Source organism: Rhinoderma darwinii, chromosome 1 (genome assembly GCF_050947455.1).
Source record: "Rhinoderma darwinii isolate aRhiDar2 chromosome 1, aRhiDar2.hap1, whole genome shotgun sequence".
Classification (NCBI taxonomy): Eukaryota; Metazoa; Chordata; class Amphibia; order Anura; family Rhinodermatidae; genus Rhinoderma; species Rhinoderma darwinii.
This window is the reverse complement of record NC_134687.1, coordinates 149,800,562-149,818,042: the sequence shown is the minus strand read 5'-3', so window position 1 is coordinate 149,818,042 and position 17,481 is coordinate 149,800,562. Positions and strand designations below refer to the sequence as shown.

The 17,481-nt window shown below is 40.2% G+C and overlaps 1 protein-coding gene across 2 annotated transcripts in view; it reads left to right on the top strand.

Moving 5' to 3' along the window:
* Positions 1-17,481, top strand: part of JADE1 (jade family PHD finger 1) — a 151,075-nt gene that overhangs the window by 81,844 nt on the left and 51,750 nt on the right. For both annotated transcript variants that reach the window (XM_075860454.1, XM_075860455.1), the window contains exons 3-4: positions 7,095-7,174; positions 8,942-9,099. In XM_075860454.1, coding sequence (XP_075716569.1) covers positions 7,095-7,174; positions 8,942-9,099 — 238 coding nt within the window. The remainder of the gene's footprint in view (positions 1-7,094; positions 7,175-8,941; positions 9,100-17,481) is intronic.

The window sequence follows — 17,481 nt, the reverse complement described above, 5'->3', positions numbered from 1 at the left end:
ATCTCACAGAAAAGATTCAGAAGTGTCAGGATTCTGAGTACACATGACGTCCAGGCTGGATGGTCATGTGTATTCATTATCAGGACACTGGATTAACGTTAATCAAGCAGAATCGCTGTGTATGTGGCTGCAGATCATGTTCTAGTAAGAACGCGATTCTGCTGTCTAAATGAATGGAGAGGAGTGCATGATGCCGATTGGTCAGCGTCATACACTCCTCTGTACAACGCCCACTTGGTCGAAAGTAAAAATACGCCCACTTGGGCATTAAGCAACTCATTAGCATAAACCAAAATCGCTCTTAACGTTGTGAAAATAGATAGTTTTTTTAAATGAAAAGCATTACTGTCACCTACATTATAGCGCCGATCTCCTTATGTAGGAGATAGGGCACTTATAATGTGGTGACAGAGCCTCTTTAACTGTGCGATCACTTGATCGCTTTTATAATACACTGCAATACTTCTGTATTGCAGTGTATTACTTGCCTCTCTGTGTAAATCGGACAGGCATCTGCTAGGCCATGCCAGAGGGAGATCTAACTGCTCCCTGCTCTATTTATTTATTCCGATGCAGCGCCGTAAAAAGGCAATTGCATTGGAATAAAGACCATTAGTGGCCGCCGTAAAAACACTTATGGGCGGTCACCAACTGGTATAAAGAAGGGTCTTAACTGGTTGCCGACACAGGACGAAAATACTCGTCCTGAGCGGCGGGTACTTGGCGCATTAGGACGAGTATTCTCGTCTTGTGTGATAGCCAGTGTCCCCCCACCACGATGAGCGGGGCAGCGACTAATACACAGCCGCAGCCCTGCTCTATCGGCGGAGAGAAGAGAAACCTCTTCTCTCCTCTGTTAACCCCTTGAATGCCACCGATCGCCGCATTCAAAGCTAAAGTGAGAAGGGGGTCTCCCCTTTGATCGCTTCACAGGAAATACCTGTGACGCGATCAATGGATATACCTGGTATGGGCAGACAGCCCAGGGTCCATTAAAGGACCCCAGGGCTATCTAACCAAATTAACAACTGCCTGTGTTCAATCACTACACAGGCTAATGTACTGGAATATAGATATATGCCAGTACTTTAACCCCTTAATAAACGGGCCTGTTTGTACCTTAATGACCAAGCCAGATTTGTCAAATCTGGTATGTCTGAATTTATCAGAGAACAACTCTGCGAAAGTTTTGAATATCCAAGTAATTCTGACATTGTTTTTTCGTCACATGTTGTACTTTATTTTAGTGGTAAAAGTAGACTGATACAATCTATGTAAATTAATTAAAAAATAGAAAAATTGAAGACATTTTGTAAAAATTAACATTTTTCCCGGTTTTTAACTGCAATATGTCACATATACTGTACAATTTTTTTTTAAATTAAATATATATTTCCATCTCTTTGCTCAAAAATTATTATTTTTGTCCAAAGTGCTGCCAAAATAGAGTAATTTAGAAGACTTCAAAATTTATAAAATGATTATTACATTTGTAAGTACATTTTGTTTTCCTGCACCAAGCCAGGTTTTCAGAGGCTCATAGCTGTTAGAATGATGGAAACCCCTTTTTTAAAACTACACCCCTTAAGGTATTTATTAAGGGGTGTTGTAAGTATTTTGACCGCAGTTTTTTTGTAAGAATTCATGCAAAGCAGGCATATAAAAATATAATTAAAATTCTTTCACAAATGTGTCATTTTTAAGACAGATTTATTTTAAAGCGAACATGAGAATGAAGAAACACACCCCAAAATCTCTGTTTCTCCTGTTTTCAAAAATACCCCCATTGTGGCCCTAATGCGTTGCCTGGACACACGGCAGGGCCCGAAAGGAAGGGAGCAACCGGAGGCTTTCAGGACTCCTATTTTGCTTGAAAATGTTTTAGGCCCCACTGTACATTTGGAGAGGCTTTGAGCTGCCAGAAAGATAGAAACTCCCCATAAAAGGCCCCATTTAGAAAACTAGACCCCTTAAGGTATTTTTCTATAGGTGTAGTTAGTATTTTGACCACACAGGTTTTTCACTAAATATATTGGAATTAGTCTGTAAAAATTAAAATCGACTTTTTTTCTTAAACATCATAAAAATTTGTCATATTTACAAGGAATAACGAAGAAAATGCACCCCAACATTTGTAAAGCAATGTTTCCCGATTACGACAATACCCCATATGTGGTAATAAATTGCTGTTTGAACCCACAGCAGGGCTCAGAAGGGAAGGAGTGCCATTTGGATTTCTGATTTTGCGGGAATGGTTTTCGGTGCAATTTCGCATTTGCATTTGGAGGGACCAAAACAGTGGAAACCCCCCAAAAGTTACCACATTTTGGAAACTACGCCTCTCAAGGAATTTATCTAGGGGTATAGTGAGCATTTAGACCCCACAGGTCTTTTGCAGAGTTTGTTAGAATTAGGCCGCGAAAATTAATATCAAAATTTTTTCCACTAAAATGTTGAATTTTCTCATTTTCACAAGGGATAAAGGAGAAAAAAGCTACCAATTTTTGTAAAGCAATTTCTCCCGAGTACGGAAATACCCAACATGTGGTCATACGTTTTTTCATTAGAAATGAATTAAGCCTTTCAGGACTGATCCATGTTTTGCTTTCTTATTTTAGATTTTCACTCCCCGCCTTCCAAGAGCCATAACTTTTTTATTTTTCCATCAGTAGAGTGGTGAGAGGGCTTATATCTTGCGGGAGGAACTGTAGTTTTTATTGGTACCATTTATTGGTACAAAAAAAGTGATTAAAAAGTTGTATTACATTTGTTTTTTTAGAGCTAAGGTGACAAAAAAAACTGCTATTTTAGCTGTTTCAATTATTAAATTTTTTGAAGGTGTTCACTGTGTGAATTAAATAATGGTATATTGTAATAGTTCAGACTTTTACGGACTTAGCGATACCAATTTTGTTAATTTTTTTACATTACTTTAGAAGAAAAATGGGGAAAGGTTTTTTTTTTTACTTTAAAAAAAAAAAACCTTACTACTAATAACTTTAATTCTTCTACACATTTTATTAATCCCCTTAGGGGACTTGACCCAGCGATCATTGGATCACTGGTACAATACACTGCAATACTAATGTATTGCAGTATATTGTTATTCTTACAGGGTTCTGTACCAGAGCGATCGCTGTACCTGTCCGTTAGTCCCGGGTGTCAGCTGTAATACAAAGCTGACACCCGCAGCGTATGGAGCGGGCACAGCACGTGAGCCGGCTCCATACATCAACCCCCGCACCATGATGTGCTATTAAGTCATAGTGCGCAAAGGGGTTAATGCACAGCGGATGGTTCAAGTGGTATGCCATTTTAGTGCATAATATGTCGTGCCCAGTTTGTGCCACAGAAGACAAATACCTCATAAAACATTAAGCGGGTTCATATATGTGGGCGCAAACTGCTGATTGGTCACGCTGCAGGGCTCAGAAGGGAGGGAGCGCCGTTTTGCTTTTGGAGTTCAGATTTTGCTTGGTAATAGTTCTGTTTGGGGTTTTACTGGTATTTCAGTTTATACTGTGGGGGCATATGTAATCTGTGCGGAGAACATCAGGGCATAATAAGAGTGTATAATAATGGGGTAAATAAATAATATTTCATAGATATGTGGCCGGTGTCGCACTGATAAATGGCGCCCGATCTTATTCGCTTTTGGAACACCCTGCACTTTTTGCATCGCCATATTCTGAAAGCCAGAACTTTTTTATTTTTTCCCAACCGGAGCTGGGTGAGGGCTTATTTGTTGCGGGACAATTTGTCGTTTTCATTGGTACCATTTTGGGGTACATGCGATTTATTTTTTTATTTTTTTTTTAATCACTTTTTATTCCATTTTTTTGCAATCCTGACCAAAAACCAGGAATTCTGACAAAGTTTTGTTTTTTGTTTTTTTGGTTTTTTTTTGCGGCGCTCACCGTACGCTATAAATGAAATTTTTACCTTATTCTGCGAGTTGGTACGATTACGGCAATACGATATGTATATAGTTTTTTTTCCTTTTTTTGCGTTTGCACAATAAAATCACTTATTTATACAAATTTAAATTCTGTTACCATATTCTGAGGGACATAATTTTTTTAGTCAAGAAAGCTGTCTAAGGGCTTGTTTTTTGCGGGACGGATTGAAGTTTTTATTGGTACTATTTTTGGGTACATGCGACTTTTTGATCACTTTTTATTCTTTATTTTGGGGGTGTTTTGTCGTATTTTTTTTATTGATTTTTTTTGGGGTGTGTTCATCATGCTGGAAAAATAACATTATAGTTTTATAGTTGGGGTCGTTAGGAACGCCTTGATACCAAATATGTGTACTTTTTTAACGTGTTAATTTTTTTCCTATAATAAAAGTTATAGGAAAAAAAAGTATTTTGTGTTTATATAACTTAGAACTCATTTTTACACTTTAAAAAAAAACAAAAAAAAACATTTATTACTCATTTTTACTTTTTTTACTTGTCCCACTAGGGGACTACGAGACTTGCAGCTTTGATCGCTGCTAGAGTACATTACACTACACACGTAGTGTAATGTACTCTAATGGTCATTGTGACGTAACTGTCACTCTGACAGGAAGCCGAGGAGGACCGGCCGGAGGCTGTTCCTCCGAGGCTTCTGTACATGGCAACCTGGAGGCCATTGTCTGGCCTCCGATTGCCACAACAAGCATCGGCAGTCGCCACAATCACTTCGTGGGGGCTGCCGATGTGCTTCAAACCACTTAAATGCTCCGACGGCAATCCGTCGCGGCATTTAAGGGGTTAATTGCCGAAAGCAGTTGCGATGGTCCGCTTACCGGCAAGACTGATGTGTCCGCTGTCTAGGACAGCTGTCAGCGTGGGCTTGTCACTCTGTGTTTACACAGAGTGACAGTTTGAAATACTGACGAAAATGAACGTCATGGTGCACGATCTAGCAGCAGACCATGACGTTCATTTTCGTCATAGGTCGGGAAAGGGTTAAAGTTCAAAAATAAAAATGAAAAATCCCTTTATGGGATTAAAAAAAAAAGTTACATTAATTTAAAAAAAAAAGGTTTTGTTAAATAAAAAAAAATACACAAATAAACTTTTTAAAATATAAGTCCCAAAACATGAAATAATATACGAATATTTGGTATCACCACGCCCGTAACAACCTGTACTATGTGTGTGTGTGTGTATGTATGTATGTATATATATATATATATATATATATAATCGGTGTATGATGTAAAAAAAAAATAAAGAAGACTGCAGCGGAGCGGCTTTTATTTTTTTTGTTAGCTGCTTTTATTTTTTTTCTACTTTTTTGCCAATATAAAAAATTTTTGAAATGAAACGCTACTATAAATCTCATACAGCTACGTCGGACAAAAAATTACAAAGTTATAAGCGCCGGGATGCAAAATTGGCCGTGTCCTTAAAGGGAAACTGTCACCAGCATTTCACCTATTAAACCTGCAATACCTGGTGGTAGTGGGTGAAAAATCATTTCTATATAACCTATAATTGTCTTCTTAGTCGGCTCTGTAGCTTTAGTATTCAGTGTTTTAGTGTTCCCACACCGTATGCTAATGAGCAGAAAAAAAAGTCAAAAGAGTGAAAAACGGCTTCTAGGACACTTTGGAGAAATGGCTTTACCACTGGTTCCACGACCAAATGAATGTAATGCCAAGCTGTTATGAAGACTAGAGTGGTCCGTCAAGCATACTTTATGCCACCCCACACCATAATCCCGGGAGTAGGACTGGTGTGATGTTCCCTTGTGAAGGCCTCTTCATGGCGTTGCCCACGTGGTCTCTAGACCAATCTCCGGCTATCATTGCGTCCGAGACAAAATCGGGACTCATCGCTGAAGAGGATAGACCTCCATTCCAGACTTCATTGCTGTGTTGCTCTGCACCATGATAGCATTTGAGATCGGTGGCGTGTGGTCAATGGAAGACCTGTAGCTGGACATGTGGCTTGTAGTCCAATGTTGTGCAGACGCCTTCTGATGGTTTGTGTCAACACTGGTTGCCACCCTAGGCTTGGAATGTAACGTCAAATTTCACTTGCAGTTAAGAATGGATCACTACGCGCCATTCTTCCAATCAGACGATCCGTCGGTGCAGAGGTTCGCACCTTTTGTGGTCATTCCCGTTCGTTGTTGGTCTCCCAAATTCCGGGACAAACAACGTTGAACAGTGCTGACATCTCGGCCTAGGCGCGTAGCGATCTGCCGGAGTGATAAACCTAGGTCTCTCAGTTTAAGGATTCTGTCCCTCTCAGTTTGCGACAAGTGGCGATAACTGGCACGTCGACAAGCAGGAGGCATCGCACAATCATCCCACACCACTTGAGGTTTCATGTGGCTTTCAATTTGGCTTTTATGCCCCTCCCACATGCCACAGATTGGAGCTTGGTGCTTGAAAATGTGATCATTTGTAGATCTTAGCGACACCTGGTACTTTCTCAATTTGCATAACCTTACAGCTTACCCTTCTTGGTGTTGCAATTTTAATATTGCCGAGTGTAGTTATTCCTTAGTGACTTTCTCATTATTTTGCCCTGAACCAGTTAAAGTACTGGCGTTTCAATAAGCTGAATGTATATTATATTATATAGGGACTATTACAATTGTCCTGTTTGACCACTGTTTTAGGCCCCATGCACACGACCGTTTTTACTGACCAATTCCGGTCCATTTGCCGCGGACACCTTTCCGTATCGCTATGGTGCCGTAGAACTGTGCCGGGAATTATGCAGCATGTCGGTTTTTCGCGTTTTATGGGCCGTGCTCCCATGCTTTGTATGGGAGCATGTCCAGAAAATGCGGGCCACTGTCAGCAGACGGCCGTGCCCGCAATAGTGAGCTGTGATTACGAGCACGGTCGTGTGCATGGGGCCTTAGTCTTGCATCACTAAGAGACTCTGCATTTTCCTCAGTGACTTGTCCATTGCCTTCACTTACCTCTACCCATATTGACACTGGTCATGGCACCGGTATCTCTATTGTTACTTGAGTGTATCTCATCCATAGAGGCTTAGAAAGCTGTACGCTTGTCTTATGTGTTGCTGTATGAATTGGGATGACTTGATTGTATTGTGTAATAATTTGCTGCTTGTTTTATAGGCCTGTCTACGTCATGGTCTCAGCAGACAAGATCTCGACATGACAGAATCTCAAGAGATGAAGATCAGAAGCCCTCTGAGGTATTGTATGGGTGTGCAAGTAGTAACTTGTGGTACTTCTGCTCATTCTAAAGCAACGTGGCATTGAATTATAGCTATAGTGGCCTTTATGGCTTTGTTGTTGTATAGTTTGAACTTAATGAGGATCTATCCGTTCTTAGAAAAACACAAAAATTGACCGTAGATGAAATTTTAAGAATTATTTCAGATATAGTCCTTTTCAAAACAGCACATTCCCTCAGTATTACAGGACACCGTTTCTACTTTTATTTCAGCAGAGTGAAGTCCAAATCTCATGAGATTCTCTTCTTTTCTGGGAGATATTAACTGTGAGGGGAGGAACTGATTCTTTACAGCGTCTGAATGGCAAAGTGGAGCCTTGTGCTTAGATCTGGTCAGGATTTGGGGTGAGCGAATCCATTCGCCTTTTTTATCGACTTTCTGGTCAATGGGAGAATCTATTCCCCTAATTTTTTTCCCAAAAGTGACTTGAGCATGGTTTTCCAATGAATACCCAAATGCATCTTAATGGAAGGCGGAATCAGTAAATTGCAAACCGGGACTAATAATTGCCTCGCCTCTAGCCAGGAGCCTAATCTATACTTCATATAGAATATTGTTCTTTTATCAGCCAGGTAATAAGGTTTTACTGTGTATTATGCAACTCAACTAGAGGAGGCTTGTAAAGGGTTAATCTGCTGGAGGAGGAGAATGTAACTATGTAACATACACACAAAGCCAGCAGTAGTCACTGAGCAGAAAGCTTTGACAGGATTTATCTCTGCTGCTTCTCTAGGCTCCTCCTCATACTGCTCTATAATACACAGGAGAATCAACTTACATTGCTGCTAATATAACTACATCCAGCATGAAGTAAGATCGCAGCAGAGATCTCCCCTGTACACATGCTGCACACTCCGTCTCCCCTCTCACAGTAGACTCTCCCAGCACAGAAGTGGAAAGTCTCACAGAGCAGTAAAAATTCAGTTCTCTTAAAGGACCTGAGATTTTATCACTCAACTCAATAAGGGAGAACATTTTTTAATATTGCTTCTATTTTACCTCATGAGGTTTCCCATGAGGTAATAGGACCTATTTTGAAGTGATACTTAAAGGCTATGTACACCTTTGAAAAAGTGTTATATTTTTTCTTTATAAAAATGTGTATCCGTGTGTTTGGTGCAACTTTGTAATTAAGTTTTTTATAAAAAAACAAAAACAAACAACCTTTTTGCGATACGGCTGCTTTGTATCCTGTATACAGCTATATCTTGCGCTGAGACGTAAATCCGGCTGGACTGACGGGTTCAGTGACAGCGGGTGCTGCATGTCATCCACCTGTTATCAATCACATCTAAGTTATGAACTTAGATGTGATCAATAACCGGTGGATCTCACACGCAGGACCCACTGACACTGAACCCGTCAGTGCTTCAATGGCCACAGGCGAAAAACGCCACGGGGAAGATAAGCGCATGCAGTTCAAAATCTGCCTCAAATTTCCTGAAGGAATTCTGAGGCAGATTTTTTTTTCTGCCTCCAAAAATGAACAGGGCCTTATTTTGTTTCCCTCGTTATCTTTGTACTTTTTCATTTAATTACAAAACCTTTTCTCCAGTGTCCAGCAGTACGACGGACTGGATGAGTGATATTTAATCCCATGCAGCTATTATTTGGCCCAGTGTGATAGGCCTTTTACAGTTAATGTCCACCCTGTTGATCATCTTGAACCTGCCAGCATTCTAAAGGAATGCATTAAAATGTTAATCGCTCCATGCTGTCATGTAGGTGTTCCGAACAGACCTGATCACGGCCATGAAACTGCACGACTCCTACCAGCTGAACCCAGAGGACTATTATGTGATGGCTGATCCGTGGCGGCAGGAATGGGAAAAGGGGGTGCAAGTACCTGTGAACTCAGAGTTTATCCCAGAGCCTGTTGCCAGGTGAGAAAATGGAACTTGCTATGTAACACCAGGCACAGCGGCGGATTATACTCACAGAAAATCGCCATATGCTGCAGTCATTTATTTTGCATGGTGAAGCAGAAACACATAAATCCTGTGGCTCATTGATCCTCTAAAAATGCTGGCTGTAGGCTGCTGTAATTGTAAGGCCTGTGTCCAGCGCTACTGTCATTGAAGTGTTAACTAGCGGATACAATGTTTCAGCTTTAATGCAGCAGGCCTAGAATTATATGATTACTGTATCCAAGTAGGGGGGAAGTGACTAGTTAAATATTTTATTAGAAACTTTAACGTGTGTTAGTGTGGGGGAGGGGAGCTGCTGGAAATGGCAGCTTCGTTATGCGGCTTGTAAAAGATGGGACCAAGATCCTGAATCTTACATTGATACATCTAGTAATGCACTTTGAAGTGACCGTTTTGCACATTCTATTGGCACAAGATTTCCAACTTGATGCACAATACAATGTCTCAACCAGCAGATTGTTTTACCTAAAAGTACCCAAATAAAAATGATAGATTTTGGATTCTTTCCTTTCTATGCTGATGAAATACTACTCTGACTCCAGGGCAGACACAGGCGGCAGAGGACCCCCATGCACGAATAGTTTACTTGACTTGAATTCCTCTTAGCTCACGGTCTATAAAAGAAACCTGTATGCCTCGGACGCTTTGGCATTCTCTGGATTACTAGTAAAGTTGCGCAGCGTGCCATGAAATGTTGCAATTGGATGAGCAGGTTTTGTAATTTATTTTAGCTGGTCGTCTTCTTGAATGAAGCATACATTTTGTTAGCGCTTGCCACCAATATGGACACATTAGCCCCCAGTTGACACTCCCCAGCTGCGTCTGAACGGTGGAAGTTGACGTCTAATTTCTATTCTAGGTTCAGCGTTGCATGCACTTTAAGGGACTGCAAACTGTGCAGTGATGACTTGTAACAGCGGTTTGCAGGCCTGCGTGGGAAGGCAAATCTGTGTGCTTGCCTGTGTATTATTTCACATTCAGATTTGTTTAGGGGGCTCCTGTGGAGATACAGCAGCTGTTTACCTGCTTAGAATTACTTAGTATTTTCTTCCTTTCCCTTATGTGGCATAAGACAGAATTCGTTTTTTACTTCACGTGCAGATTAGTTTACTGGGTATGATCCCTGCTGGTCACATGGAGAAGCCATAATATGAGGCTATTAGGTACCACGTTGATCTCCGAATTCTTACCATCGCTGTTTTAGGTTTACCACCCCTATGTAATGCTCATAGTGGCAATTATTTACTACTTGACAATTAGATTTACTGCCATAGAAGTCATCAAATGTGAGCTTTTACATTTGGGTTTTTCCCTTAACCAAGGGGATACTGTAAAAATACTCTGATTACACCTTATGTTCTGAAGAACTGTTGTCCCGTATCTCTCTCTGTTACATAGGGGGGGGGGGGGGGGACCCGTGCTGCGGCGGAGCTGTTGTGACTACTTATGTGCTTGAGTTGTTGCCTTCTGTCTACCTGTTATAAACCCTGTTCAGTTGTTTCAAAGTTAGACACATCAGCCACTAGGACTATCATTACAGCTCCCTGCTTTCCTAGAGGACTGATCAGCAAATTGGCCTAGAGGTGTGGGACCAAAGAAGCATCACTACATTACTACACCGATATGCCCTAATGCCCTGTTTACTAGTATTGGAAAAAAAATAAAACTAGTCTATCATGAACAAAAATGGTGTATATTGCATTAATCCCTTAAAGAGGCTCTGTCACCAGATTTTGCAACCCCTATCTGCTATTGCAGCAGATCGGCGCTGCAATGTAGATTACAGTAACGTTTTTATTTTAAAAAAACGAGCATTTTTGGCCAAGTTATGACCATTTTTGTAGTTATGCAAATGAGGCTTGCAAAAGTCCAAGTGGGTGTGTTTAAAAGTACAAGTCCAAGTGGGTGTGTATTATGTGCGTACATCGGGGCGTTTTTAATACTTTCACTAGCTGGGCGCTCTGATGAGAAGTAACATCCTCTTCTCTTCAGAACGCCCAGCTTCTGACAGTGCAGATCTGTGACGTCACTCACAGGTCCTGCATCGTGACGGCCACATCGGCACCAGAGGCTACAGCTGATTCTGCAGCAGCATCAGCGTTTGCAGGTAAGTCGATCTTACCTGCAAACGCTGATGCTGCTGCAGAATCAGCTGTAGCCTCTGGTGCCGATGTGGCCGTCACGATGCAGGACCTGTGAGTGACGTCACAGATCTGCACTGTCACAAGCTGGGCGTTCTGAAGAGAAGAGGATGTTACTTCTCTTCACAGCGCCCAGCTAGTAAAAGTATTAAAAACGCCCCGATGTACGCACCTAATACACGCCCACTTGGACTTTTACTTTTAAACACACCCACTTGGACTTTTGCAAGCCTCATTTGCATAATTACAAAAATGGTCATAACTTGGCCAAAAATGCTCGTTTTTTAAAAATAAAAACGTTACTGTAATCTACATTGCAGCGCCTATCTGCTGCAATAGCAGATAGGGGTTGCAAAATCTGGTGACAGAGCCTCTTTAAGGATGCAGCCTAGTTTGGGCCTAAAAGGGGTTTGTACCGGATGAGTAAAACATGGCTGCTTATTTACAAAAACATCTGTCCACAGCTTGTATGTGGTATTGCAGATAAACTTCATTCAATGAAGCTCAGCTGCAATACCAGACACAACCCATGGACAGGTGTGATGCTGTTTCTTGAAGGAAGCAGACATGTTTTTCCAGCTCTGGGCAATCCCTTTAACTCCTTAACAACCAGGCCTATTTTGGCCTTAATGACCAAGAATTCTTTTTTACTTTTCTCTTCACGTTCCAAGAGTTATAACTCTTTTATTTTTCCGTCAACATAGGCGTATGAGGGCTTGTTTTTTTGTGGGACGAGTTTTGTTTTTCAATGGCACCATTTTTTGGTGCATATATTCTATTTGATTAATTTTTATTAACTTTTTTGGAGGAAGGGAATTGAAAAATACCCGCTCTTCCTGCATTATTTTTCGCGTTTTAAATTTACGCCGTTCACTATGCGGCATAAATACCATGTTACCTTTATTCTATGGGTCGGTACGAGTACGACGAGATCACATATGTTTAGGTTTTTTATGTTTTACTACGTTTGCACAATAAGAAACCATTTAAACAAATATAACACATTTTTGCATAACCGCATTCCAAGAGCCACAACTGTATTCTTTTTCCATTGATATCGCCATATGAGGGTTTGTTTTTTGTGGGACAAGGTGTAGTTTTCATCGTTATTATTTTGGGGTGCATGGGACTTATTGATTAACTTTTATTATATTTTTTTGGTGGGGGAATTCAGAAAAAACAATTTCGCCGTTGTTTTTAGCGGGTTTTTTTCGTACGGCGTTCACTATACAGTTGAATAAATGTGTTAACTTTATTCTTTGTGTCGTTACGATCGCAGCGATACAATATATGTGTACTTTTCATGTGTTTTTACACTTTTATTACATAAAACCGCTTTTTATAGAAAAAAATGGTTTTATTTTGCTTTTTACTGTTCACTGTGTTTTTTTTATATTTTCAAAAACTTTATTTGACTGTTATTAATTATAAGGGGACTTCACCATGCGATCTTCTGATCGCAGATATAATGCTTTGGTATACTTAGTATACCAAAGCATTATTGCCTGTTAGTGTAAAACTGGCAGGCAATGTATTAGGCCATGCCTCTAGCACGGCCTAATAGGCATACAGCCAGGGCAGGCCTGGGGGTCTTTGTTAGACACCCAGCTGCCATGGCAACCCGTTGGCGGCCGGAGATACCCATCGGCGGCCCGCGAATGCTGACAGAGGGACCTCCCTCCGTCTGTCAATAGATTTAAATGCTGCAGTCGCTATTGACTGCAGCATTTAATGGGTTAAACGGCTGAGATTGAAGGTTTCTTCAATCTCGGCAGTTGCAGCGGGAGCCTGACTGTCAGTCATAGCCGGTCTCCCGCGGCGATCGTGCGAGCACAGCTTCTGTACCTGCATGATCTCTATCACGTACATGCACGTGGGAATGCGCGAACAGGCTGCATTCCGCGACGTGCATGTGCGTGAAATTGCGGGAAGGGGTTATTAAGGACACCAACTTTTTTTGTTAATTGTCACATTCTGAAAGCCATAACTTTATTTTTCCATCAACGTAGCCGTATTCGGGCCTGTATTTTGCGGGATGAATTGTAATTTTCAATGCAGTGGGTGGCCGGCTGTATATTACAGCCAGTTTCCGCAGTTGTTGGCGCAGGCTCAGCTTGAGCACACGCCATGCGAGCGCGGTAAATGTATAGGGGCTCACGTTAAAGACCTCCCACCCAAACCTTGTATATACAGCACAGGAAGGGGTTAACCCCTTCAGGACTGAGCCTGTTTTGGCCTAGAGGACGAAGCAGATTTTTTTCAAATCTGACGTGTCACTTTATGTGGTAATAACGTTGGGATGCTTTTACCTATCCAAGCGATTCTGAGATTGTTTTCTCGTCACATATGTAACACAGAAAGTTTTACCAGAGAAACACAACTCAATATTTATTGCCCAGATTCTTCCGTTTTTAGAAATACCACACATGTGGCCCTAGTGTGCTAATGGACTGCAACACAGGCCTCAGAAGCAAAGAAGCACCTAGTGGATTTTTGGGCCTCCTCTTTTTAGAATATATTTTGGGCACCATGTCAGGTTAGAAGAGGACTTGTGGTGCCAAAACAGTGGAAACCCTCCAAAAGTGACCCTGTTTTGGAAACTATACCCCTGAATGAATTTGTATAGGGGTATAGTTAGCATTTTGACCCCACAGGTCTTTTGCTATATTTATTGGAGTTAGTTTGTGAAAATAAAAATCTACTTTTTTTTCTGAAAAAAACGTAGAAATTCTTTACAAGGCATAAAAAGCACCACAACATTTGTAAAGCAATTTCTCCCGATTCCGGCAATACCCCATATGTGCTAATAAAGTGCTGTTTGGACCCATGGCGGGGCTCAGAAGGGAAGGAGTGCCATTTGTATTTTGGAGAGCAGATTCTGCTGGAATAGTTTTCAGTGCCATGTCGCGTTTGCAACGCCCCGGGGGATCAAAATAGTGGAAACCTCCCACCCCAAAAGTGACTCCATTTTAGGAACTACACACCTCAAGGAATTTTTCTAGGGGTATAGTTTGCATTTTGACCCCACAGGTTTTTTGCTGAATTTAGTGGGATTAGGCCGTGAAAATGAAAATCCTACTTTTTTTTTCTTTCTGAAAATATATAGAAATGTTTAATTTTTAAAAGGAATAAAGGAGAAAAAGTACCCGAAAATTTGTAAAGCAATTTCTCGAGATTATGGCAATACCACATATGTGGTAATAAACTGCTGTTTGGACCCACAGCAGGGCTCAGAAGGGAAGGAGCTCTGTTTTGCTTTTGGAGCTTAAATTTAGCTGGAATGGTTTTTCGGGTGTAATGTCGCATTTGCAAAGCCCCTGAGAGAATAAAACAGTGGAAACGACCCAAAAGTGACCCCATTTGGCAAACTACACCCCTTAAGGAATGTATATAGGGGTAAAGTGAGCATTTGGACCCCACAGGTCTTTTGCTGAATTTATTAGAATTAGGCCCTGAAAATGAATGTCAACATTCTTTCCACTACAACGTTTAATTTTTTTCATTTTCACAAAGGATAAAGGAGGAAAAAGCACCCCAACATTTGTAAAGCAATTTCTCCTGAGTACGGCTATACCCCACACGTGGTCATAAGCGTTTTTTCCATTCAAAATGTATTAACCCTTTCAGGACTGATCCATTCTGTGGTGTGATGGCTTATTTTTTGTAGGAGGAGTTGTAGTTTCTATTGACACCATTTAAAGTACCATTTAATGTACTGGGAAACTGAAAATAAAAAAAATTCTTTGCAGGCTGAAATTGGAAAAAAACTGCGATTTTTCAATTTGTTTTTTGGGTTTGTTTTTTTTTTTGTCTTTCACCATGCTGTAAAAAACATCAACTTTAAATTTTTTCTGCGTCTCAATAAAATGACGGTGATGACAAATTTACGTAGGTTTTTTATATATATATTTATAAACTATTTGCTAAATTAAAAAAAAATTGTTTTGTTTCACCACATTCCGAGACCATACATTTTTTTAATTTATTGGTCGATTGAGTGGTGTGAGGGCTTATTTTTTGTGGGACGAGCTATAGTTATGATCATTACCATTTTTTTGGTACATACTACTTTTTGATCACTTTTTAGGGTGTTTTTTTTTTACTTTAAAGGACTTAAAAAATATATATCTTTTTTTTTTTCACTAATAATAACTTTATTTACTTTTTTTTTTTATACACATTTCATTAGTCCCCCTAGGGGACTTGAACCCGCAATCATTGTATTTCTGGTACAATACACTGCAATACAATGTATTGCAGTATATTGTCATTTTTACAGGCTTCTGAAACCACGCGATCGCTGTTCCTGTCAGTTAGTCCCGGGTGTCAGCTGTAATACACAGCTGACACCCGCAGTATGGCGCGGGCTCCATACATAACCCGGCGTGAGCCTGCTCCATACATCACCCCCCACACCACGACATGCTTTTAAGTCGTGGTGCGCGAAGGGGTTAATGCGCAGTGGATGGTGCAGAGTGAAAATTTAAATTTTCCACTGATGTCATTCTAGTGCACAATATGTTGTGCCACTGAAGACAAATACCTTATAAAATGTTAAGCGGGTTCTCCCGGGTATGGTGATGCCATATATGTGGACGTAAACTGCTGTTTGGGCACACTGTAGGGTTCAGAAGGGAGGGAGCATAATTTGGCTTTTGGAGTATATATAATTTTTTTATTAACTTTTCTTTTTTTTTTGGGCAGGGATGTGAAAAGAACAGCAATTTAGCAATTCTGTGCATTTTACATATACGCCGTTTACAATGCAGCGTAAATATCATGCTACCTTTATTCTATGGGTCGGTACGATTACGGCGATACCACGTGTATAGTTTTTTTATGTTTTACTACTCTTGCAGAATCCAAACACTTTTGAACTAAAATAATTTTATTTTGCATCATCGCATTCCAAGAGCCATAACTTTTATTTTTCCGTCAGTGTCTCCATATGAGGGCTTGTTTTTTGCGGGACTTCATTGCTGCCATTTTGGGGTACTTGGACTTATTGATTAGCCTTTTATTATTATTTTTTTGTCGGGAATGGAAAATAATTGCAATTTTGCAGTTTAAATAATATAATAACTTTAAATTTTGGGTCATTACGATTGCGGGGATACCCTATATGTGTAGTTTTTATATTATTTTTACGCTTTTACTAAATAAAAAAATTTTTTATGGAGAGAAAAATGGTTCTATTTTTTTTTTTTTTGTGTGCACTTTCATTTTCTTTCACATTTAATTATTTTTTCAGTCCCTCTAGGGGACTTCACTATGCGATTTTTAGATCGCAGATATAATGCTTTGGTTTACTTGGTATAACAAACAATCACTGCCTGTCCATATAAAACTGACAGGCATCTATTAGGCCACACTCCAATGGAGCTGTGTAAGGGCTTATTTGTTGTGGGACGGGCTGTAGTTTTTATTGGTACTATTTTGGGGTACATGCGACTTTTTGATCGCTTTTTATTCTTTATTTTGAGATGGGTGGGGACCAAAAAAAAAGTGATACTGACCTTTTTTTTTACTTATTTTTTATGCAGTGTTCACCGTGTGGGAAAAATACTATTATAGTTCTATAGTTTGGGTCGTTACGATTGTGGTGATACCAAATATGTGTACTTTTTCTAACATTTTAATTTTAATTAACCGCCGCTGCGGTGTAGCTCTGCGCGTCAGTTAACTGTTAAACTCCAGGCGTAACTACACGTCAATGTGTGCTAACTAACTGCTCGCCTTGACGTGCAGTTATGTCAAGGTGCGGGAAGGAGTTAAGGACGCAGTAGGCCAATTTATACTTTTCAATAGTACCATTTTGGAATACCTATAGCTCATTAACTTATTACTTTTTTGTGGGGTGGAGGGAAGAAAACAACATTTTTGTTATTTTGTATATTTTTTTGTTACATTTTTCATGGCGTTCATTTAACGATATAATTAACAACTAAACTTTATTCGGCAGGTGGTTACGTTTACGCCTATATCCGATATGTAATTTTTTTTCTATATACATACGTTCATTTATATATGTACGTACGTACGTACGTACGTACGTACGTACGTACGTACGTACGTGTGTGTGTGTGTATGTATATATATAATATATATATATGAAGAGGCAGCACTCCAAGGAAATTGGTGAAAAAAAGTGGTGTGTTTGTTCACCCCAGGCAGGCAACGTTTCGATCCGTCTCTA